The 25,156-nt window shown below is 36.6% G+C and overlaps 1 protein-coding gene across 1 annotated transcript; it reads right to left on the bottom strand.

Moving 5' to 3' along the window:
- Positions 1-1,682: 1,682 nt before the first annotated feature.
- On the bottom strand, positions 1,683-24,963 carry LOC105391099 (acidic fibroblast growth factor intracellular-binding protein). Its single transcript, XM_048632119.1, has 11 exons — positions 24,784-24,963; positions 24,451-24,547; positions 23,858-23,959; positions 20,380-20,461; positions 19,852-19,997; positions 12,958-13,057; positions 12,314-12,441; positions 11,782-11,850; positions 11,472-11,558; positions 2,290-2,388; positions 1,683-1,931 (listed from the first exon to the last, which is right to left on the bottom strand). The coding sequence occupies exons 1-11, from the start codon at positions 24,866-24,868 to the stop codon at positions 1,853-1,855; spliced, it is 1,074 nt and encodes a 357-aa protein (XP_048488076.1). The 5' UTR covers positions 24,869-24,963; the 3' UTR covers positions 1,683-1,852.
- Positions 24,964-25,156: the final 193 nt, after the last annotated feature.

Raw genomic sequence — 25,156 nt, 5'->3', positions numbered from 1 at the left:
TGATTGAATCACTAGCCAAAAGTCGACTATACTACGAGTATATTCATTGCATTTTCCCATTCAACGACTTAGCTGAATGATTTTCAGTCAAGACGTCAAACGTTACATTCAACGACTTGACGAGTTGTCCTTTAGTCATACAGTTGAATAGCGCCATTCAATGAACGAGCTTGTGATTCAACAAAAAAGAGATTCAACCAGATGCCTGCGACTTATAAAAATACGGAGAATAACATTCCAGCATAAGTTATTGTTTTATTTGTTTTAATTTTTGTTCCAGTTTTTTATTGAAATACTTCATAGCGATTTTCTAATGAGCTTTATGGTTTAACGTCGAATTAGTGAAATGTCATCATAAGAAACTGGGCTGTTGTTATTTGTTATTATTTAATTAAGAAATAATCATAAATACACGTACATAGGTATACTAATCGTTTGTTAGGTATACATAATATAAGATTATGTAAATGTGATTATGTAGCCATATTTATTTAAGAAATGACGCTTAGCACTAAATAAAGATTTTTTCTTGTAAGAAAATCTGTCTTTCATTTTCAAATTTTATGTATACTATATGGGTATGGGTAGAGTGAAAGTATATTTTAGTAATCAAACAACACATTTATTACAATTAAACAGACGAGTGTAATGTATGCATAAACAAATATACTTAATCTACATTGATAATCTATATATAATAGAATATAATTATTTACAAATAGTTTTATCGGAATTTAGTGATTCCGTATGAATCTAGTAACATTTTAATATTCATATTCATATTCATATTCATTTATTGATAAATAAACATTACACGTCATTAGAATTGAGATTAAATTAATTAATTATCACATATTATAGTATTAATAAATTTCGAATAATTATGTTTAAAGAATGAATAGATAGTCAATCACATGGTTAGTAGACACACTAATAATAGGTAAGTATGTTAATTAATTATTTAAAGTCATAAAAGTAACTAGGTAAGTATATTACATTATTATTTAACACACATAGTGATATCACTTATGAGTCTAAGAATTCTTGCACAGAGTAGTACGCGTTTTTTAATAGGTGATTCTTCACGCTAATGAGGAAGCTAGTAACTCTCCTGATTTCCTTTATATTTTCAGGAAGTTTGTTAAAAATCTGGGGACCCATTACATGCAATGACTTTCCAGTTTTAGATAAGTGGCATTCAGTAGACCTTAGGTCGTTAGGTCTTCGTGAGGCGAATCTGCGATCCCCTGAAGTGAAGTCTGGGAACTCATTGGGGTTGCGCTTTACATATTTTAGGACTTCTAAAATGTAAAGGCACGGCACTGTCAGGATGCGCATGCCGATGAACAGTGGTCGCGCCGGCGCGTCGGCGGGGGCCCCGGCCACGCGGCGGACTGCTCGCTTCTGCAGTATAAATGGTTTATTTATATTTAAATCATCCTCGTTTTAAAAGTACATACGTACTCAAAGGTCATAGATTAATTATACGTGCCTATAATAAATAACACACATCTACTGTAATCACCATGTAGGTCTATGGTAATCATAATCTTTTCGACAGTATTGTGTAAGTCAACATTTTTAATTAGGTACTGTCTAAATTTTTAAATGCTCATTCGAAAATTACCCTTGTAGTTTTCTGTAGTAAATGTAATTTTAACTCACGAAGCGTCATGAGCGCTTTCGCATAATCAGGTTACCGGTATACAGGGAACCCTATTCTCTATGTAAGCACCCTTAGACTTGTCATGGAATTTTGTCACAAATATATTCCCAAAGTTGCATTTAAGCTTTTTTAAAGTCTGTATTAAAAGTTATAATTAGCTTACCCAAAGTAGGTAGAAGTTTATAACTAAGCGTGATACATAGTCAAGAGACACTGGCTTATGACTCTCATATACCGCTCCCATACTTGTTTCAAATCTGCTTCCCTGTAAAGATAGATAAAGTCATTGTTAGCATTCGACACAAAACGAAATAATTTTTATAGTGAGTGCATCTTACACAGAAAGTCGAAGTTGGGCCATAAAACTCCTCATTAGCCAGAAATACTACTGCCTCAGCAGTCAGTTAGTCTTTGCCACACATAACGCGCGATAGAAAAATAAATAAAATAAAACTTCATATTTTCACTTTGTTTCTTTTTCTGTGACTCCGCGTCCGATTGTCGTCTATTGTGTCGGAATGTGTCCGATCGACGTCCGATTGTGTCTGATTTACGCCAGATAGTGTCCGAATGACGTCCGATTGTGTCCGATTAGTCCGATTGTCACACATTGTATTATTTACCTGAGTACGTCCATGGTGGGCGCGGCGTGCTGGTAGGCGGCGAGGAAGTGCGCCAGGTCCGTGCGCGCCCAGCCGCCCAGCCGCAGCGGCTCCACGCATCTGGGGGCGGGCGGGAAGGAGAGCATTACAGTCGAGTTAGCCTTAGTGCTTAGTAGGGGTGATCGTTAATGGTTTAATTCATTAATTTATTACATTAATTATATTTATTAATTAACTACATTGACATAATTTCATTAAACTGATATTGATAATTTAAAAAGTTCGTAAATTTACCGACCGTCCGTATTTGACTTGCAACGCCCTCTATGATTTTCGATGAGAACAAATTTATCGCCAAGGCGCGAGGCGGCCAAATTCAAGGACACGTTATTCATTATCGTTTAAGCAATGTACCTAATGCACAGGGTTATGGTATTTATGTGTATAGTAACAGGTGCGAATTATCGTTGAATGCTCCATTAACATTTAAGCGATGTAATGCACAGGGTTATGGTATTTATGAGTATAGTAATAGATGCGAATTATCATTGAATGCGGGATTACTGTTAACGATATACCATCAACCATCAACCATAACATTATTTTCAATAATTCACTAAATGATAATTTAAACACGGAAGTCGAAAGTAAAATATGGATTACTCCTGGGCTACTTCGATGCATTCGAAACAGAAACAAGTTGCAGAAAAATCTACGACAAGATCCAAATAATGACATACTTCGCATTACATATCGGCGTTACAGAAATTACTGCACTAGCTTAATTAAAAAAAAAAAAGGAAATTTGATCGAGAAAACATTATTAACTCACTCCACTCTAATAAATTACTGTGGGAAAACATAAAAAACATTACATATACTAGTAAAAAACATGACTCCAATATTGAACTACTTAATATAAAATCTTCAATCTCCAAATCTGCTGATCACATTAACCACTACTTTGCCAACATTGGAAAATCATTGGCAGTTCAAATTAACCCTGATCAAACAAATAACTCTAGCCCGCCACTGGACCACATATTTACACCTCCGCAATCTTTTGTCCTTCTGCCAACTGACCTGGGTGAAGTAACGTGCACCATAAATAACCTAAAGCTGAATAGTGGAGCTGGTTGGGACAATATCCCTAATAAATTCCTGAAAATAATGGTTCATCAGATAGCGCCGATCATTACTCATCTTACAAACCTATGTTTCGCCAAAGGCGTTTTCCCAAATCTACTAAAACAAGCTGTGATAACTCCTATATATAAGGGAGGGGACAAAGAAGACATTAGTAATTATAGACCAATTTCGGTCCTACCAGCCATCTCAAAAATATTAGAAAAACTAATCAATGTCAGACTTATGAACTACCTCAATAAATTCGACATTCTATCCCCAGCTCAATATGGTTTCAGGCAAGGAAGATCGACTGAAGACGCAGTCCATGAGCTAAGCTCCTTTGTAACACAACAGCTTGATAGTGGCCGCAAATGCTTATCGGTCTTCCTTGACCTGAAAAAAGCGTTTGATACGGTGTCCATTCCAATCTTAATACGCAAGCTTGAAAGGATTGGAATAAGAGGGGTCCCACTTTCACTTTTCACTGACTACTTGTCTGAGCGGAAGCAAAGAGTTAAATTACCGGGTTGTATCAGTGGAGAGGAGCTGGTGTCTTACGGTGTACCACAGGGTAGTGTGCTAGGCCCAACGTTGTTCCTTATATATATTAATGACCTCTGCGGAATAAAGATCAACAACGCCCAAATCCTGTCGTATGCGGACGACACTGCTATCACTTTTGCTGGTACATCCTGGTCCGAAGTAAAAGTATGCGCTGAGCGGGGTTTGGCCCAGGTTTCCCTTTGGCTGACACATAATTTACTAACGTTAAACACAAGCAAGACCAACTATATTTGCTTTGGTATTTACAATAGTTCGCAACCACAGGGCGACTTCACTATGAAAATCCATAGCGAAGGTTGTGACGACGTAAATCGCAGTATAGGTATTTGTGATTGTCCAACCATAAATAAAGTTTCCAAAGTCAAATACTTAGGCGTTTTCGTGGACCAGCGACTATCATGGTATTCTCAGTTGGAGCATGTTGGTAACAGAATAAGAAAACTCACATGGCTGTTTAAAACACTTCGACATGTGATACCTGATACACCTGCCAACCCTAACGATTCTCCAAAACTTTTGCTTAACCAAATATATGTAAATAAAATATAAATAAATAAAATAAAATCATTTTATTTCAGGCACAGGTCCCATAGTTATACATAATACATCAAAATTAACATTTAACATAATAAACATCAGAATTTACATTTAACATTCATTGTTACTTAATTTACAATTATAAAGTAAGCAATTAAATTAAATTATTATATGTAACCTTGGCCCAATCAGTTATCACTTACTGCATATCAATATGGGGTGGCGCGGCAAAGACCCAGTTCCTAAACATAGAGAGATCACAGCGAAACCTCATAAAGACCATGTACTTCAAAAAGAGACTTTTCTCCACTGACAAGCTTTACAACATTAGCAACCTACTTTCAGTTCGCAAACTATACATTCTATCTGTTATACTCAAAACTCATAAATGTCTTCCATTTGACCCTACTCTGTTAAAAAAACGAAGAAAAGACATAATATTGAAACTTCCAACTGTCAGAACTACATTTGCCAGTATACAATACAACACACGGTCGGCATATCTATATAATAAATTAAATAAACAAACCTATATATATAATAAAAACTTCAGAGAGTGCAAAAACTTGGTGATAAAATTCATTCAGACTTTGACCTATGACGAAACAGAGAATTTACTTATATGTAACACCTAAACATACAAATACATTCGCGAATAAGCAGACTCACACATGCCCACGCAAGCTTACACACTACATACACCCACACACAACACAAAATACACACACTCACACATACGCGCACACACACACTCACACACACACACACACATACACACACAGTCACACGCAAACACACACACACCAACCAAACTAACTACACATGCAAATAAATACACGCACTAGTAAACATAGATACGCATAGCACTTTAACTTGACTATGTATACCTTTAGTTACCTTTATCAATAATTAAATTTCTTTTCTTTTCTTTTCTTAAGATTATGCTATGTATGCCATTCGGCCATTCTTAGTTATTAAGTAACCTATTATTATGGAAGAGCGGTATCTCCAAACACAGGCCTTCTAGCTTAAATGGGGATACCGCACGCACTTGTCAAAATTAGGCTAAGTGTTATTTTTTATTTTTTTTTTATTTTTTTTTATTTTTTTAGGAAAACTTAACTAAGTAAATATAATAATCTAAAAATAAACTAAAGATAACTTAGGTCTAACAAGTTTCCACCTTTAGGTAAAACATTAATAACATATTTTACGTACGTAACGGTTTTTTTTTTTAACAATTATTTACTTATAGAATACTTATTTTAAAAAAAATGGTTATAATTGACAAACTTAAAACTAAAACTTAAACTAATACACGGGTTTGAGAAACAAAATAGCCACGAGCCAACCGGTTGCATATTGAAGGTAAACTGTTGGTGAAAATGTCAATATCGTTATAATCACACAACATATCATTAACTACCTGTGGTACACGCCAGAAAAAGGAATTTTGCCTATAATTACTTGCAACAAGGGGTACATAGAACAAAGACGGATTACGCAAAAACTTAGTTGGAGCATATAGTGTTATCAGACTCAGCAACGCAGGACAATCCACTATACCTCGAAGAATTTTTACGAAATATATTATATCTGCTATTTGACGACGGTTAGAAAGAGGCAGCAGGTGATGACGGTTGCAACGTTCATCATAGCTGACATCTGTTATGCCGGTCCTGTAAGATAGATACCGTAAAAATCTTCTTTGAATTTGTTCTATCCTGGCTACATATTCTTTGTATCTAGGATTCCATACTTGTGAGGCATATTCGAGTATGCTTCGTACATAGGCACAATAAATTATTTTGATGGTTTTGATCTGCGTGAAATTCTTTGATACCCTTATAAGGAATCCCATTGCTTTGTTAGCTTTTTTAATAAGTTGTTCGATATGCTGATCGAATAGGAGCTTCTCGTCGTGAACAACCCCAAGGTCTCTGATCTGATTAACCCTAGTTATTTTATTTTCCTTTAGTAAGTACTGGAATTGAAGAGGTTGGGGTTTGCGTGTAAATGAGATTAGAAAGCACTTGGAAACATTAAGATCTAATTTGTTTGCAACACAGTAGCTATCTAATCTACGCAAGTCAGATTGAAGGTCGATTTGATCGTCTTGATCGTACACTCTCTTTGCAATCTTCATATCATCAGCAAAAAGAAATATTTGTGAGTGCTGAAAGCAACTACTTATATCGTTGATGAAGATTACAAACAGGAGAGGACCAATAAGAGACCCTTGGGGAACTCCAGAGGGAATTTGAGTGAAAGGAGACTTAAAACCATTAATGACTACCGCCTGAGAACGTCGGTTGACGTAGGAGGTTAACCATCGAAATAAGTCACCGTGAATTCCCATCTTCAACAACTTATTAAGAAGTATTGAGTGGTCAATTCTGTCGAAGGCCTTACTGTAATCTGTGTAAATACAATCAACTTGACCACCCCCATCCATGTTACTTGTTAAAAAATCATTGAACAGCAGCAAATTAGAGACTGTAGATCTACCCCTTAAGAAACCATGTTGGTAAGAAGAAAACGATGATTGCAGTGAAGAATATAACTGGTCATACACAATTTTTCAAACACTTTTGCAATTACACATAATTTGGAGATAGGCCTGTAATGCTCAACTTTGGACTTATTCCCTTTCTTGTGAATAGGGGTAATAAATGCTGTTTTCCACAATGTAGGTACTAATCCTTCAGTGAGAGACCGTCTGAAAAGTAAAGATAAGGGTAGTACTAGGCTTTTTGCACAGTTGGTAACAAAAGAAGGAGGGATATCATCAGGCCCAGCCGAAATAGATATGTCTAGATTCTTTAAGAGTCTCAGAAGTTTATCATCAGAAACTTCGATACAATGTAGGTTTTGCAAGGAGTCGTGTGTTATGACTTCATGATCTGCTAAGTCAAGTGAGGTGCCAACAGTAGGAGAAATAAAGGTGGAGTGAAAGTATTCAGAGAATAGGTCACATATTTTTTCAGTGGAATCTACCGTAACCCCATTATATGACATAATGGATGGAAAAGAAGACCCTTTATTTTTGGATTTCACATAGGACCAGAACGCTTTGGGGTTAATTGTAATTGACTCCTCTGCTTTTGATACAAAGGCACTATAGCACTGAGCTTCCAACTCAATTGCGCGATTCTTTAACAGAGTGTACGTATATAGGTCAGATAAATTATTGTAAACGCGAAATTTTCTGAAGAACTTAGTTTTTTCTTTTAAAAGCTTTATTAAGGCTTTAGAATACCAGGGCGGAAATTTTGACGGGGAGATCGACTTTGAGGGAACGAATGAAGACCTCAGTTTGTAAATAGTGTTATAGAAGAAATTTACTGCTTCTTCTAGGGATCTAGAAGTAATCTCAGCATACCAATCGATTTTATTTAATTCAGATCCAATAGAATCCCAGTCAGCACTGTTATAGAAAAATTTGGTTCTAGGTTTTACTTCCGCCGACTTTGTTACTAAGTAAGAGGCATAAATTAATATTGATGGGTGGTGTGAGTCTTCCTTAGTTAAAGGGTCATCACATCTCATAACATCTAACGGCAGGTCGGAGAGCATCAAATCGAGTATACGGTTGTTGGCATTAGGAATATAATTATATTGTGCTAAAAGACAAGAATATATAGTATCAATAAAATTGCGCTGATTTGCACCACATACATTAAGAGGCTGCAACTCAAGATTATCAGAATCCTTTGTCCAAGTAATACTACTTTGATTGAAATCCCCTAATATTATAAAGTTGTCTTCGGAATTCTGCGAAACAATGTCATACAAATTATTAGAGAAGGTTAATAACTGAGCACTTGCCGTCGAGCCCATAGAGTCTTCGATAATATAAACTGTGCATATATTTAATTTGATCACTACTGAGTTACTCAATCGGAGTGAAATGGTCACCCAGATATCCTCGGCAGATGTATGCCACTCAAGTCTAGGTGTAACAGCAAGCTCACGACGGACCGCAATAATCACTCCGCCACCTAAAGACTGTCCTGTCCTTGAGTAATCCCTGTCACGTCGAAAGACGAGATAACGTTCGTCGAACAATTCACTATCAGGTATGCTTTCAGGAAGCCAACTCTCGCATATTGATATCACATCGTAAGAGTGCATAAGTACATTTCGGTAGAAAGTATCAGTCTTTGTTCTAAGTCCTCTTACGTTTTGAAAGTATAACTTCAGAGATCTATCATCACAAGCCATTGAATAGTAAGACTTATATAAGGGATACGTATATTATTATTATAGATAATATTAGAAATAGATAAGTACCAAATATTAAAAATTGTTGATTTACTGAAGTAGGATGTAACAGTACATAGTATAGTCTCTAGCCCTATCAGTGAGTAATACATTTACACAATAAAAGTAATAACATACCAAATATAAAAAGTTGTTGATTTATTGAAGTAGAATGTAACAGTACATAGTATAGTCTCTAGCCCTATCAGTAAGAAAGACATTTACACAATAAAAGTAATAACATAAAACATAACTAATTAAAATAAATCTCACCAATGTGATGGCGTAAGCAGACATACCTAATAGAAAAATAGTAATTAAAAAACCAAACATCAAAAAGGTCAGGAAAGGCAATTTAATAATATGGAGCGAGTGTATACCACAGTAATAAGCGGACAGTAATACCGGTTGTGTTGGCCACAGAGTCTCTCAAATTTGGGGAAAGTAGAGTAAAGAAAGAGTTGTATAGTTACAAGTGAAAACAGTCTACGAGTAGCTCGAATGTAAGTTACACAATTTTTGATAAGTCTTGCTCGGTTTTGATAAATAAGACCGGAGAGGTAGAATTTTTTCGAGCATGTATTGTGCACTTTTTGACCCAGACAGTAAAACCCAGATGTAAATAAACATTTTTGATTTTTTGATTTTTTTGATTTTTTGAAATAATTTTCACGTCGCGTAAGTATTATTGTTATTGACGTCGAGTAAAGTAGATTGCAATAATAAATATTTCTTAAGTTCGGTTTCGGAAGTTGTAGGTAGGTATAAAGTATGGTTAGTGTAATGATTAAGTTAGTTAAATTAGAGTAATAAACTGTACAAATAAACTTGGATTAGTGATAAGTGATTGCAGTAAACTGTAAATAAACCCAGAGTAATTTCTGTAAAAAAACTATTTCTTATAAAGGAACCACTACAAACTTGAAAACGCATTTAAAATTAATGCACATTTCCGTATACAGCGATTAACCAAACAAAAAACCCAGTAGGTATAACATCATTCTTAACCTTATCACCTCTGAGTTTAATTATTTGAAGTCAATAAAAATAACAAACAACCAATCAGCGTTTTTATCTGTTAACAATTATTCATTAATATTAACTGTTATTATATTATGATATTTTATATTATTCATTATCGTGAGCGGTAGGAGCAGTATTCATATTCGGGAGCGGTGGTAGCTCAGTCGGGGAGCGGTGGTAGCTCAGTCGGGGAGCGGTGGTAGCTCAGTCGGGTGAGCGCCCGCTTCTCACGCAAGAGATGCGGGTTCGAATCCCGGCGCTGACATGTACCAATGAGTTCTTTTAACTTAAGTACAATGTATACCATCGCTCTTACGGTGAAGGAAAACATCGTGAGGAAACCTGCATATCTAGATTTAGCACATCTAGATATGTGAACCCACCAACCCGCAGTGGACCACCGTGGTGGGAAATGGTCCAAGCTTAGGAAGGCAGTTTAGACCTTGGGGATATGCACAAAGGTTCCACTCGAGAGAGCCAGGTGCAGGTACTTACACCCCCACAGAGAATAGAATAGAAGAATAGAATTATTCATTATCAATTAACCCTTATTCAGTTTTAACTCTTATTCACATCTCTAGTGCTTAGTTGCTTACACAAGGTTAGATAAGTACGAATGCGCCTATGACTAGACAAGTAGTAGCTTAAGTGCCAATTTCTTCATTGTCGGTTATCTAACCTACAGCAATTGATTTATAAATTAGACATCATCTCCATATAAAATTCATGACAGATGTGTCAAAAGTTAACCACTACTCCCTGGTTATGCTCTAACCGAGAATGGAGAAATTGGCACTAATTGTATAAACAGTGTGAAGAAGAGTATATAATAAGTGCGGTGGTAGCTCAGTCGAGAGCGGCGGTAGCTCAGTCGAGAGCGGTGGTAGCTCAGTCGAGAGCGGTGGTAGCTCAGTCGAGAGCGGTGGTAGCTCAGTCGAGAGCGGTGGTAGCTCAGTCGAGAGCGGCGGTAGCTCAGTCGAGAGCGGTGGTAGCTCAGTCGAGAGCGGCGGTAGCTCAGTCGAGAGCGGTGGTAGCTCAGTCGAGAGCGGCGGTAGCTCAGTCGAGAGCGGTGGTAGCTCAGTCGAGAGCGGTGGTAGCTCAGTCGAGAGCGGCGGTAGCTCAGTCGAGAGCGGCGGTAGCTCAGTCGAGAGCGGCGGTAGCTCAGTCGAGAGCGGTGGTAGCTCAGTCGAGAGCGGCGGTAGCTCAGTCGAGAGCGGTGGTAGCTCAGTCGAGAGCGGTGGTAGCTCAGTCGACTGAGCGCTTCTCACGCCAGAGATGCGCGTTTGAATCCCGGCGCTGACATGTACCAATGAGTTCGTTAAATGTATAACATCGCTCTTTCGGTAAAGGAAAAAATCGTGAGGAAACCTGCATATCTAGATAACATGTGAACATTGTGAACCCACCAGCCTGCAGTGGACCAGCGAGGTGAGAAATGGTCCAAGATTAGGAAGGCAGATTAGACCTTGGGGATATGCACAAAGGTTCCATTCGAGTGCAGCTACTTACAGCCCCAGTCCCCACAAAGAATAGAATAGACGTTCATCATTTTTTTTTTATATTTATAGCATAAATTTGAGTTTTCAGTATCTTCGATTTCATTCTAGTGATCGAAGTAAAGCTAAATTCATTATCGCACATTTCACACTTCTGGACTTATTTCGTCGCAAACATTACACATGTCTTACCTCTCAAGTAGATCTATGAAGAGCGACCTCAACTCTCGTCCGCGGTGCAAGTTCACTGCCAGGCCGATTAGTGCGCGGGTGTATAGTCTGTGAATGGGGTGGAAATTTATCAGTGAGCTTGTAATTGTTAGGTTTAAAAAAATCCGGACAACATACGTAATATTATTGAGGTCAAATAAATGTGCAGCACAAGGATGTAAATAAAGAGGTAAATTATTATAAAATATAATTTAAAATTTTTGTTCAATGACTTTCACTATTCAGCATATTATTAATATGTTATGGATGATGGTTTTGTAGTACAACTTACCTAAAATTTAGTTCCAGCTCTTGATATGATTTTTCCAGTATCTTTGGTTTGAGTCTCATGCATACTAAACTGTAAATAAAGAAATATATAATTATAAGTAGAGGCAGACATTTGTCGTTGGGATGTGTCCGAAGAATTGCATTAGTATCACACTCAATAATGTTTATTATGTTTAGACTAAAATAAACACAGGTAAGATACCCTATTAATACCACAAAAATGTGGACACCCTGCTAAGGGTATCTTTTCGCCTATTAACCTACTATATTACCGGGGCACCAAGCAACATAAGCACATACTGCTTATACGCCAATTCCTGGTCAAACAGGAACCTGAGGCCACGCAAGTGTATTTCAGTTACCCTACTGTACTGCCAGGGCACCTATTTTTGCTAGTACATGCTGTTTATGCTCCTTCTTCTGCTGCTAGGATCCTGGGTTTGCACAGGTGTATTTTAGTAAACTTATTGTACTAGCAGGGCACCTAGTATGTCTTTCGTACTGCTAAGGAACCTATTGTCTTAATTACATACTGCTTATGCTCCTTCTCCTTATCCAGCAGGATCCTCAGCTCCCGCAGCTCCAGCAGGAACTCTCTATCCATCTCCGTGTCGTAGTACTCCGGTCCCGTGCAGCTGTACGTCCAGTTTAGCATTATGGCCTGGAATAATTACAAAAGCAAAATATTTTTCTGGTGGATTTTTGGTAGGAAAAAAGGTTACAATTTACAACCACTGGTTACAACTAGAGTCCGACAAGCGCCAGTTGCGCCTCTGCTCAGTTCTATGGGCATAGCTTATTCTGAGATTGATAAATCCACGTCTTTTACGTCACATCCGCTTTAAAACAATGTGACGTTCCAAATTTTTGAAATTACCGCAGATTATTTTCTACTTTTAAAAAAAAATTAGGTACTGGCTCAAAAATAAATTATGGTCAAATATATTTATGGAGGCGTAATTAATAATAATAATAATATTTTTTTCTTATTCAGATAACTAAGATCCAATTTATATATTAAAAGAAATAACAAAGTTTATAAAAAAAAATTGATTTTTATTTGAATCACATGCATACTTCCTATTAGCGTCGCAAGGCGTACCTTGCAACTTGTAACGAATGAGTAGTTTATCTATGTGCACGCAGCCTAATGACACACAAGGCCCTCACAAGTTACCTGAGCACAATGGAAGAAGTCGTTGAAGGACAGGTACGCCAGCTTCCGCTTCGCCGTCTCGAACCGCATGCACGCGATGAACACCACCGCGCCGTAGCGTCTAAGCGGAAAATAAGAGAGATATTTTGATTATTTAAAATTAAATTTAGATCGGTAAAACATGAACGCAAAAAATGCATTATTAACGGGATATTAAAGGGGATTTTTAACCGACTTCAAAAAAGTAGGAGGTTCTCAATTCGTCGGGATCTTTTTTTATGTAGGTATGTTCACCGATTACTCCGCCGTTTATGTACCGATTTTGAAAATTCTTTTTTTGTTGTATTGGGTTGAGCTCCCAGGTGGTCCCATTTTTTTTCAGAATTTTATCTCACCCCTAAGGGTGGGTAAAGGGGTAAAAACAGGGTATGAATTTCCATTTTGGGCACATATTAACCGATTCTAATGAAATTAAAAACGTAACTATAGTTCTTATAACAAAAACATATAATGGTGACCTTGAGCTGATCTGATGATGGAAACGGAAGGCAGTCAGGGGAACTCCGCAACGGTATATAGCAACTACTTCGTGTTTAGGCTTGAATGATTCGTATTGGTTAGTAGGACTTTTTGGTATCATTTGCACCTTACTTTTGATTGAAAATTATTGCAAATAAACTAAAAAGAAACTATAAAATAAAATAATAATTAAAAAACCGACTTCAAAAAACCACTAAAATGTAAGAAATAATTTAAGGTTTACATTTTAGTGGTTTTTTGAAGTCGGTTTTTTATTTTTTTTAATTGTATAGAAATATTAGATTTGGTTTATAATCCTAAAATTGCCTGCTTAAGTCCCGGTAAGTTTAGTTCTCGAATACCTACCTAACCACTATCCCTAAATAGACAGATTCAATAATTGACACTTTTTACACTCGTCATACAGGGTGTCCCAAAAGTCAACGTCATCCCTTAAAGGGCTGATAGGTCAGCTCATGAGAGGCCAGGATATCACAATATGACCTTAGTAAAAACTCGATAATTTTCGAGATATTGACACTTTTTTAAATTTGCTGAAAATCGACACCTTGGATCAGTTTTTTGCGTGCCGCCGGTACAATAATCCATATTGTTAGAATTTGTTTGGTGTTGCATCACCCTGTATTGCCCTGCTATTGATCGCAGTCAAAAAAAATATCGAGTAATGCTGTATGTTTAAAAAAAACACGGTTTTAAAAGTCATAAAAGGTAATCGTATTTTTTTATAAACAACTTTGACTCTACATACTGTAAAAAAAATATACCACGCAAACCTGGCACCTTATTTGAAAAAATTGCTCATTTAATGCAGTTTCCAAAATGGTATGAAACGTTGCTATTGTTTGAATTAACAAAAAAGTTATTGCTATTTTAGTACAAAACGACCTCTAAATAAAATTGTTTGAAGGAAATTTATCTGACTGAATTTATTAAGGGTAAGTCATGTTGGAATGAGTAAAAGTAAAATAGGTGGTGTGGCCGGGAGTGGGAATAGAGTCAACGTTGTCACAGTTAATAAAATAACGCATTTTGACTATCTTTCTCGAAAAAAGTGGACTATAGCAACTCCACGTTCCCCATAAATGTAGCACATGGTAACGTACACACGGCAACGTTAAATGGTTGGCAGGGCACACTAACGTAGGTAGTGTATGTGTGTGTCGGCGACGTCGACGTAATTATTTAGTTCTGGGCAACCCACACATGGATATTGTAAGCATGTAGTTGTGCCAGTGACAATGATTCATTCATTCATTTGTTTTTATGATATGAAGCAAAATTTTGCAAGGCAGTGTAATAGATTGAATGGCTCAGTTGGTATGATACAAGACTTACAATAATCGGTATGGTGGTTCAAATCCCACTGAACTTACAATATTCCTTTTTTGTTTTTTTATAGATTTAATTTATTTTTTAAGTTGGTTAATAATAGTATTGTAGCATATACGAATAAAAGCAACACAGAAAGTAAATGAAACAAGTTATTAAGTGTTAAAATAACCAAATTTATTCTTGCCGTAACATAAACATTAAGGATGTTACGTTTTTGTTGTTTTTCGTTTTAAAACATAGTTGTAGTTTATATTAATAAGGAAAATTTTCAATTAGCAGTTTTAAATCATAATAAACATCAGAAAAGGATGGACTGGCTGTTTTACTAAAGTAAATAGGCAAGTCATTAGTTATATGAATCAACATGTTAATTAGCTAGAAATAAGATAACTTATTCCAACCTCAGTAACAATAACATCATTAACACATTGGCTTACCCATAATTGTAAATAATAATAAGTATTTAACCAAATAACTAAAGTCTTATACAAATGGAAAAATAAAAATTACTGAGCTAACCCCAATAACTATAATTTTCACCACTTTTTCGCCATAATATCTTACGTCCATCCTTGTCTGATTTAAAGGTCTTTTCATCACTAAATATCACCACATTGTTGCACCAATCAAAGTTTAAAATAGTCAGTCGCAAAACGCACTCTGTTTCGACGATGCTGATCGGTTAGAGCAATTTTCTTCGTCGGCCTCCGACACCGCAACCCAGCAGCACGCAAGTGAACCCGTACGGTTCGTAGGGATAGATTATGTGTTGTGGCCGTAGAACGGGTGCTGCAGAACGGATCAGCGCTATGTGCAGCTACGATTTCTCGATGGCGTGGTGATGCATCCGTATAGACGACTACTGTCTACATGTCCCGAATCTGCGTATCGGTGAACCCATAATTGAACAGTTCTCCTCTGCAAACAAAAAAAACAAATACTTAGCTTATACAAATACAAATATTCTAACAGTCAAATAAAATTATATTTGCAGTTCTATGTGACTTACCGATATCATTAAACGTCTTGCGATTTCACTAATTGTAATATTTTGTTCATATAAACAATTATCTCCGCCTTTTTGAACATGGTTAAATGACTTTCCATAGTGACTGCGAAGATAAATTAATTATAAATTCACAAATCACAAAGTGAATCACTATGCAGACGCAGAGGTGAATTGTCACTAAAAGTAAAAACTAATTTCGTTTATTCATATTGTATGAGGGTAGAATGGTTTTACTTCTCAAATGAAGAACGAATCATATATTTTTAGCGAAGAGAAATAGTCGACAGCTATGCAGCTTGTAGTCATTTGTCAATTTCAAATAAATTTATTTTATACTCAACAGCGTTTAAATTAACGCTAAATTTAAATAAAGTAAAATAAAAATACCCATTAGTGGACTCGAACTCACGACCTATGTTTCATAAGTCTAACATACTACCAATGAGCTACGAAGAGTATAGCTACAAGTTGTGAAATTTTGCTTCAAGTCTGTCTGTTTGACTTACTCGACCGGTTGATATTTTTATGTCACAGCTGGTGTAAGGGCGTTTGCCTACGCGCAAACTCGTTTGTGCTGTTGTGTGTGTGTGTGGTTTGTTACTGGTGTATTTACCGATTTCTGCTTTATTGCACACATAGACCACGTTAGTGTGTACACATACACTACGTTTGTGTGCCCTGCCAACCATTTGGAGTTGCCGTGTGTACATTCCTGAGTAGTGTTAATGTGTGATATTGTACAAGTAAAACGCTTACACATGTACATTGTACACCCACAGTATGCAAAAAAGGGACAGATCAGTTTGTCATTAACATTACCTCTAATTACTTGTTATTTATTTTAAAGTTATTGTTAAACAAAACCAAACTCTCAAAATTATGATTATGACCATTAATGAGCATTATTTTTTGCTGATTATGTACTTAATATAATAATGTGGTGTTATAATTTTGAGAAATAAAAATAAAAGTCAATAAATGTTTGTTTTTTTTAAATAAGGTGTAAAAAACGCAAAATATGTTTTATAAGAGTTTGGTAAGTTTTTTCTTAGCTATTTTTGCGTCATCTATGTTGCCACGGCTGACTCCACCACCTATTTTACTTTTACTCATTCCAACATGACTTACCCTTAATAAATTCAGTCAGGTAAATTTCCTTCAAACAATTTTACATCGAGGTCGTTTTGTACTAAAATAGCAATAACTTTTTTGTTGATTGAAACAATAGCAACGTTTCATACCATTTTGGAAACTACATTAAATGGGCAATCTTTTCAAATAAGGTGCCAGGTTTGCGTGGTATATTTTTTTTACAGTATGTAGAGTCAAAGTTGTTTATAAAAAAATACGATTACCTTTTATGACTTTTAAAACCGTGTTTTTTTTAAACATACAGCATTACTCGATATTTTTTTTGACTGCGATCAATAGCAGGGCTATACAGGCTGATGCAACACCAAACAAATTCTAACAATATGGATTTTTGTACCGGCGGCACGCAAAAAACTGATCCGAGGTGTCCATTTTCAGCAAATTTATAAAAGTGTCAATATCTCGAAAATTATCGAGTTTTTACTAAGGTCATATTGTGATATTCTGGCCTCTCATGAGCTGATCTATCAGCCCTTTAAGGGATGACGTTGACTTTTGGGACACCCTGTATAATGAGTCACTCACTTAGCCAGTGGTTCAGACAGCAAGAAGCGGTGCGTATGTTGTCTAGTGTGTGTGTGTCTATGTACATAATAGACCTCGGATACTTAGCCCCTATTCCTCAAGACACAAATTCTATTTACACTTTTCACACTCATCACTCACTTGGCCAGTGGTTCAGACAGCGGATACGCACCGCTTTCCTACGTGCACCGTTTGCAACGAGACTGCCAGGCATAGCCTCTGCGGTCTTGAACACGTGGCGCACGTTGTCGTACCTTAACCACTATTCATAAATACACAAACTCAATTTACACTTTTTACACTCATAATAATAATATAATGAGTGAATATAAACTCACTTGTTATATTATTGAGTTACCACATCAGTTAATTTTTGGGAACCACTGACTTCTGACATACAGGTGCTCCTAGTTTAGGAGTCAGGGCGACGCCTTATAGGCTATGTTTATTGCACAGTAAAGTTATATTTTATACTTGGCCAGTGGTTCTGACAGCAAGAAGGCGGTGCGTATATTGCTGACCAGGCTGCCAGGCATATCCTCGGCGGTCTTGAACACGCGGCGCACGTTGTCAAACTTATACCTAACCTCTATTCCTAATTACACAAATTCAATTTACACATTTCACGCTCACTTGGCCAATGGTTCAGATAACAGGAAAGCGGTGCGTATATTCGCCACCAGGCTCCCGGGCATATCCTCTGCTGGCAATTTATAATAAAATCCCAAATACCATACGACAGATTGATGATCTCAATGCGTTTAAACTTAAACTAAAAAAATATCTTATCAATAAAGCATATTATTCTATAAATGAATTCCTTCTTGACATTTACTAATTTTAAAACAAATAATTTTATTACTTATCACCATTTTAATTTAATTAGACGAATTTAATATATAATCATTCTTGACATAGACACACGCACACACATTGACAAACTTATTAATGAGTTCATTAGGTTTTTTTTAATATTTATTTTCATATAATTTTTTTTGCAACAAAATTATTATTTGGCTCAAATTTTTATATGTATTTTTTCTTTTATCTTTGTAGTTATTGCATGTCATATGTAGCATGGACTTTAATCTTTAAAATATTTGTACGCCCTGTGGCATAGCATAGTGGAACTTTGTTAATATTTACCACCTTGGTAAGGTGGTAAATATTAACAAAGTTCCACTATGCTATAGTTAACCTGTGTTAAACAAATAAATAATTTGATTTGATTTGATTTGATTTGATTTGTCTTGAACACGCGGCTCACGTTGTCATACCTCACCTCTATTCCTAAATTGAATTAACATTTTTCACACTCGTCACATACTCACTTGGCCAGTGTTTCAGACAGTAGAAAGCCGTACGAATATTGTCACGTTTGTGTCTGTATGTATGTATGTACCTACGTGTGTTAGTGCGTAAGACAGAATAGATCTCGGATATACATACATATACATAACCGCACAAATTCCATTTACACTTTTCACTCTCATGCTATAATGAGTCACTCACTTGGCCAGTGGTTCAGACAGCAGGAAAGCGGTGCGTATATTCGCCACCAGAGATCCAGGCATATCCTCGGCGGTCTTGAACACGCGGCGCACGTTGTCATACCCAACCTCTATTCATAAATACCCAAATTCTATTTACACTTTTCACACTCACTTGGCCAATGGCTCTGACAGCAGGAAAGCGGTGCGTATATTTGCCACTAGGGATCTGCGGGGGCGGTCTTGAACACGCGGCGCACTTTGTTCCTTATACCTACCTAACCTCTATTCCTTAGGGAAAAAAAACTAAAAGCTAATTACAGATGGCGCCTTCGGCGACTGTGCCTAATTCCCCAGTTCTAATTGGTTGGTTCAGTCGCCATTTTTTCTCCCCAAAAATGAAATTGGCCAGAACCAGAAAGGCACACTCGCTGGTGCTGCCAAAGTTTCACTTGGTTTTCTTCCCCATTTCACGAACTCAATTTACACTTTTCACTATCACTTGGCCAGTGGTTCAGACAAGAGGAAAGCGGTGCGTATATTCGCCACCAGGGAGTCAAGCTCTCCACCCTCGGCGGTCTTGAACACGCACGTTGTCACACCTAACCTCTATTCCTAAATACAATTGACACTTTTCACACTCGTCATATATTATACTGAGTCACTGACTTGGACTGTGGTTCAGACAGCAGAAAGGCGTGCGTATATTTTCACGTTTGCGTGTGTATGACTGTTTGTAAGTATATAGGTGTGTGTGTGTGTGTGTGTTTTAGTGTGTGTGTGTGTGTGTGTGGGTGGGTGTGTAAGACACATTTGTCTCGCACATACACACAAATTCAATCTATAAATTTCACACTCATCACTTACTTGGCCAAAGGCTCCGACAACAGGAAAGCGGTGCGTATATTCGCCACCAGGCTTCCAGGCATATCCTCAGCTGTCTTGAACACGCGGCGCACGTTGTCGAACTGGCGGCGGCAGCAGCGGAGCGGCGCGCCGGAGCGTTCGGATACCTTGGAGGGGAATAAAATACGTTTGTTTAGGCGTAAAACTGTTTTGTACTCGCCTGGGTGATGATTATATAATTATTTGTTAGGGACACTTCAATCTAACCTTACGAAAATGGAAACTAAAAGATGCATTCAAAAAGCTGTATGACCCGCCTGTAGTGTTAAAAATGGCATATAAACAAATTCTTTTCTAATTACCTACCTTTTATTAATATAAAAGATTGATTGATAGGTTCTGGGTAATCTCTACACCAGCTAGAGCTAGACCAATTTAGGTATATAGCACATCAACGAAAAAAAGCACAAAAGTATTACACCTCAATCAGTTCAAAGTTGCAAAGTTCCAAGCGATTAAAAAATAAAGAATATTCCACTTATTCGGTACCTCATCTAGATCTTTTCTGTGTCGCGAAGACAGTTTTCTTCCCAACAGTTCCCTTATCACAGCGTCGTCTAACTGATAGTATCTGGAAACAATGACAATAATAAAATGAAACCATCTCTATTGACATCTTGATTATCATTAAGGGCCCGTACAGGGTGACGTGCCCCGCCAAATTTGGGTTTTCAATGCTCTTCACACAGCACACGCAGTGACACGCACACATGTAAGTTTGCACAGTGGGTCATAAACTTTTACTCGCCAACTTTATTGACGATTATTTTCAAGTAGTGATTTGAGGGTAAGTATAATTTTTAATTACACTGGTAAGCACCAGGAAAGAGTAGAAATTAATAGGGGTGCCACTTTTCTCCATACTCGGAACCCGATTAGCTTTCTAAACAAATGTAGTATTTACTTACTTGTAGAAAGGTAACTACAGGTATTAAAGTGTAGATACTAAGGGTATACTAAGCCGAAAGGGGATGACTCAACTCAAGGGGTCATTCTGAACAACTTTTGTTCTACGAGTAAAATATTCGTTTTCCATGGTAAAAAGTCACGTGTCATCAAAGTTTCTATGAAAAAGGTTTTTTTTTTGTTAATTTTTAAAACTCGTAGAACAAAAGTTCAGAATAACCCCCTGTCTCACTTGTTTTTACCCGACTGCCAAAGGAGGAGGGTAATATTTTTCGATTGTATGTTTGTATGTTTGTAAGTATATTTTTTGGTAGCAGAATAATATTTTTTCTTATTTTTAGGGTTTCGTACCTCAAAAGGAAAAAAAGCAACCGTTATAAGATCTCTTTGTTGTCCGTCTGTCTGACTGACTGTCTGTCACCGCCCTTTTTCTCAGAAACGGGTAAAGATATCAAGCTGATATTTCGCATAGATATGGGGAGTATCCCAAAAAAATATTGGGGTACTCCCTCTCCCATACAAGTAAATTGGGGCTGATATTTTTTCCGGTTATTTTGATGGTGTAGGTAGGGTATCGTTGAATTGGTCTTTTAATATAATAGGTATAAAAAAAGGTTAAAATATAATTATTTTGCTTTTACCCTTAAATTTGGGGACCACACCATAGACAAATCCTAATTAAAAAATGATTTCAATAGATGGCGTGTTTTTATGTTGGGTAACTCAGAATAAGAAGTTATGATATCTCAGAATAATAATGGTTAATGGTGCTATTCCGCTGAGCACCGAAACCGGTGGGACACAAGTGAAAAGTGGCGGTTCCCCTCATCTCGCATAATCTTTATTGACCAAAACTCATTTCGCATAACTCGTATGGTCTAAACTTTTTTGGCCGAACCATCACTTTGCCTAGAATTATGTGGCATAAGGCTCGTTTCGTCTAAAACTCTTTAGGCACAATCTTTAAACACCTAAGTTTCGTTTGCTCAAATGTATGTTCGTCTATACCTATGTATAATCTTGTTTCTCCTAATGTTATCTTAATAAATAATATATTAAGTATGTAGTAAATGTACAAATTGTGGTATTTTTTCTCATACATCCCGAAAATCACGATATTGAATGATTAAAAAATCGAAAGTTAACGAGCAATACAACATACATTTATAATACACATACAATAATTATTACAAACCCCATTAGATCGAAACCTAAAGATAGGTGCGACGACGAGCAAAGCGAGGAGGAGCGTGTTAGGTGCACATGTTCATCAAAACCAAAGCGGAGCGCAGCGAAGCGGAGCGGAGCGTTTTCCAAACAGCGGAAACAATACAAGGCACCAGTTTGCGCTATAGAGAGACGCTCCGTCAAAGTTAAAGCCAAACAAATATTATTACTTTGTATAAACCTATTATTAGGCTATTCAAGATTTGGCCATACCATTATTAGGCTAAACAAGATAATGCGAAATAACTTTTTACTAATCGAGATTTATGCCATACGATTTTCGGCGAAACGAGACTTTGACCAAACGTTACTATGCAATACGAGATTAGGCAAATAAATCTTTGGCCAAAAAAGGTAGAACCGAAAAGTGGTCATGAAAATGCACTAGGGTAGACCCTGCTCCTAGAACAGGGCATGAGTTTGTGATTTGTGTGCGAGGATGGAAACTTTGAATATTTTCTTGATTTTTTTATTATTGATGCAATAACATATAGTATTTTTTCTGAGTTACCAACCGAAGTCACCCCGTGACAGGGTGACTAGATAGGTACTTCTGCAAATTACGCCATCTATCGTTGGTTTTTTTAGTAACTACTGTCTATAGAAGAAATTCCGTCATTATCAATTTTACGTTACGAATGAATTTAGTAAACCCAGTAAACCTAACTAATCCAGAGGAAACCTAAAATATCTTTCTGTCTCTCTGAAAAACATACTTAATAGCCCAAACTCGATGCTTTTAGCTATTAACATCTTTGAAATAAAATTCAGTCACCACCTTGTTACTGCCCTCATCAGATCCTCACGAGACCATTCCTCAACCAGTACCATGAGACTGTGTTTTTGATGAATCCTAACCTAATGTTCCTACGTATTGTCATCACTTAGATCCATTCGCTATATTCCTGCTCCTCATCGGACCTTTACGAGACTGTAATGTCACGCGAGAACATTCACTATCTAATTTAATTTAATGTATTGAATATAGTGTAAGAATTATGCTTCCTCAATTTCAAATCAAATTATGTTGGTGTCATAAAAGTTGAAAAAGTGCAATGACAACCAATGTGCAGTGATTTTGTATCCGTACACGAAAAGATCGCGAGCTGTCAGTGCTGCCTTAACCGACGTGACCCTTCTTTGGAGGCCAGCGGCCGACTGAGTCAAACGTCGCTTGTGTTTATGATTTTATAACACAGAAAGCCGCCATAGATATTTGTATGAAGATTTGAGGGAAAAAAATTGCCCAAGTTTGTTATTAATTTACACAAAATAGGTGTGTGTTTATTTAAAAACAAGGTATTTAGCGCCTAGTCCAAGCATTTATCATTATAATTTGATAAGAATCATATGAAAATTCTTGATAATTACGACACAGTTGTTACAATGCGGGAGTATGATTTACTGGTTTTCTGAAATTAATTTACAGTTATCCATAAGCATTAACTTAAATTCGAATGATTCAGCACCTAGCTAGACTCTTCGGCTACCTGTGTGATTTTTTTCAAGGCTGTAGAGCATAATTTACTATATAATTCTATAACAATGCCAACCCTCGATTCCCTATTGCCGACCCTTAATAGATTAGTATTTTCAATAAATATTTTAGATTTTGATTTAATTAATTGAACCATACTGTTGGAAATGAGACCCGAAGGAAGGCGTAAGAGAGGAAGACCAAGAAAGACGTGGCTTGATTGCGTGAAAGAAAATATGAGAGAGTGTGGACTGAATGAGGATATGACAGAGGATAGTGTAAAATGGTGTGACATGTCAGACAAAGCCAACCCTAAATAATAATAAGGCAAGGAAGAACAAGAAGAACCATACTCACTTCTCTATTAGCATCTGTTTGGTGGACTCGTCAATTTGGAAGATCAGTTGCTCTGACAGTTTAGTTGGAACTGTCAGGAGTCGCTCCAGAAGTGCAAATGTTCTGCAAATTAATAATTAACTTATAATTGTTATTTAAGATTTATTTTCAAGTACACCATGATCACATAGGGAAATTAAACTATAGTGATGTTAGGTTTTAAAAGAGTATCATAAAAATCATCATTTTCATTCATCATCATCAAATTAACCCTTTGAATACCAATGGTACCTTGTATCACTGGTACATGTATACCTACCTACATAATATTGCATGGTTAGTATTCAATGTGTTAAGCAACATAGTCTTCAAAGGAACACAATACTCTATCCTTTGCTTTCCTCATACAATCACTGAGCTCTTGCATCTGATGAAGGTTTTTTGGAATATGGTCAACACTACATAGGCCATTTCCCTATTAACATCAATTTGAGTTTAGTTTATTAACATCACTTTTCTAAGAGAGTTTACGACGACTGATAAATTTCATCATCTTCATCTTCATCAGTACCATTATAGATAAATTTCATGATTTACTAGACACATAGACTAACCTGTAGTGGTCCAGCACATCGCTAGCTATTAGATCTACGGCAGCAGGTGTCTTGTTAGCTATGTTACGTTGTTGTAATGTCGAGACTGCTTCACTGGCTGTAATTACAGATATTTAACAAAATTTATTATGAGTATACTGTATCATTGAAATAAATAACATGTTGTTATTCAGTTTTCTTATGTGTTAGGTGCACATATGTTATGTACTGAAGCCATCATATCAAATCGCTGTAAAAAGGAAGCACAATCTGTTTTAATATTAGAAATTATGTGAAGTTTAGATACGTATCTTATCTATTTTTAGTGTTACATAAATGTGATGTTTTACTTACACGAGCAGCCCTCTATCCAGAGCTGATAGATCTCCGGGTCTATGAGAGTATAATTACTGACAAATACGTCGACTTCTGTATACATTTTATGTTAGATTTTGTAAATAAAGAACGCGAAATTTATCAAAACAGAAAACAACCACCCATGCATGAATGAATGTGACTGTGACAGAAGCTTGACATTTGTAATATGTATCTGTGAATGCACAGAATATTAAAGCGAGAGACCGTTATTATTCTGAGCAATAACTGGATTATTATTTTTACATTCCCGCGTTTCAGATGCACTTTACCAATCTTTTGTACACCTGTGAATCCTGAAAGGAAATGTTTTCATGGCTGGATGCTGGGTATGAGTCAGAGACTGGTCCTC

The sequence above is a fragment of the Plutella xylostella genome, chromosome 30, assembly GCF_932276165.1.
Source record: "Plutella xylostella chromosome 30, ilPluXylo3.1, whole genome shotgun sequence".
In the NCBI taxonomy this organism is placed as follows: domain Eukaryota; kingdom Metazoa; phylum Arthropoda; class Insecta; order Lepidoptera; family Plutellidae; genus Plutella; species Plutella xylostella.
This window is presented reverse-complemented; position numbering and strand designations above follow the sequence as displayed.

Coding starts and splice junctions, on each gene's coding strand:
- LOC105391099 (XM_048632119.1), bottom strand. CDS start 24,868: ATGTATACAGAAGTCGACGTATTTGTCAGTAATTATACTCTCATAGAC. Junction 12,442..12,957: donor ACTTCTTCCATTGTGCTCAG/GTAACTTGTGAG, acceptor TAATTATTCCAG/GCCATAATGCTAAACTGGAC. Junction 1,932..2,289: donor CCCACCATGGACGTACTCAG/GTAAATAATACA, acceptor CTATCTTTACAG/GGAAGCAGATTTGAAACAAG.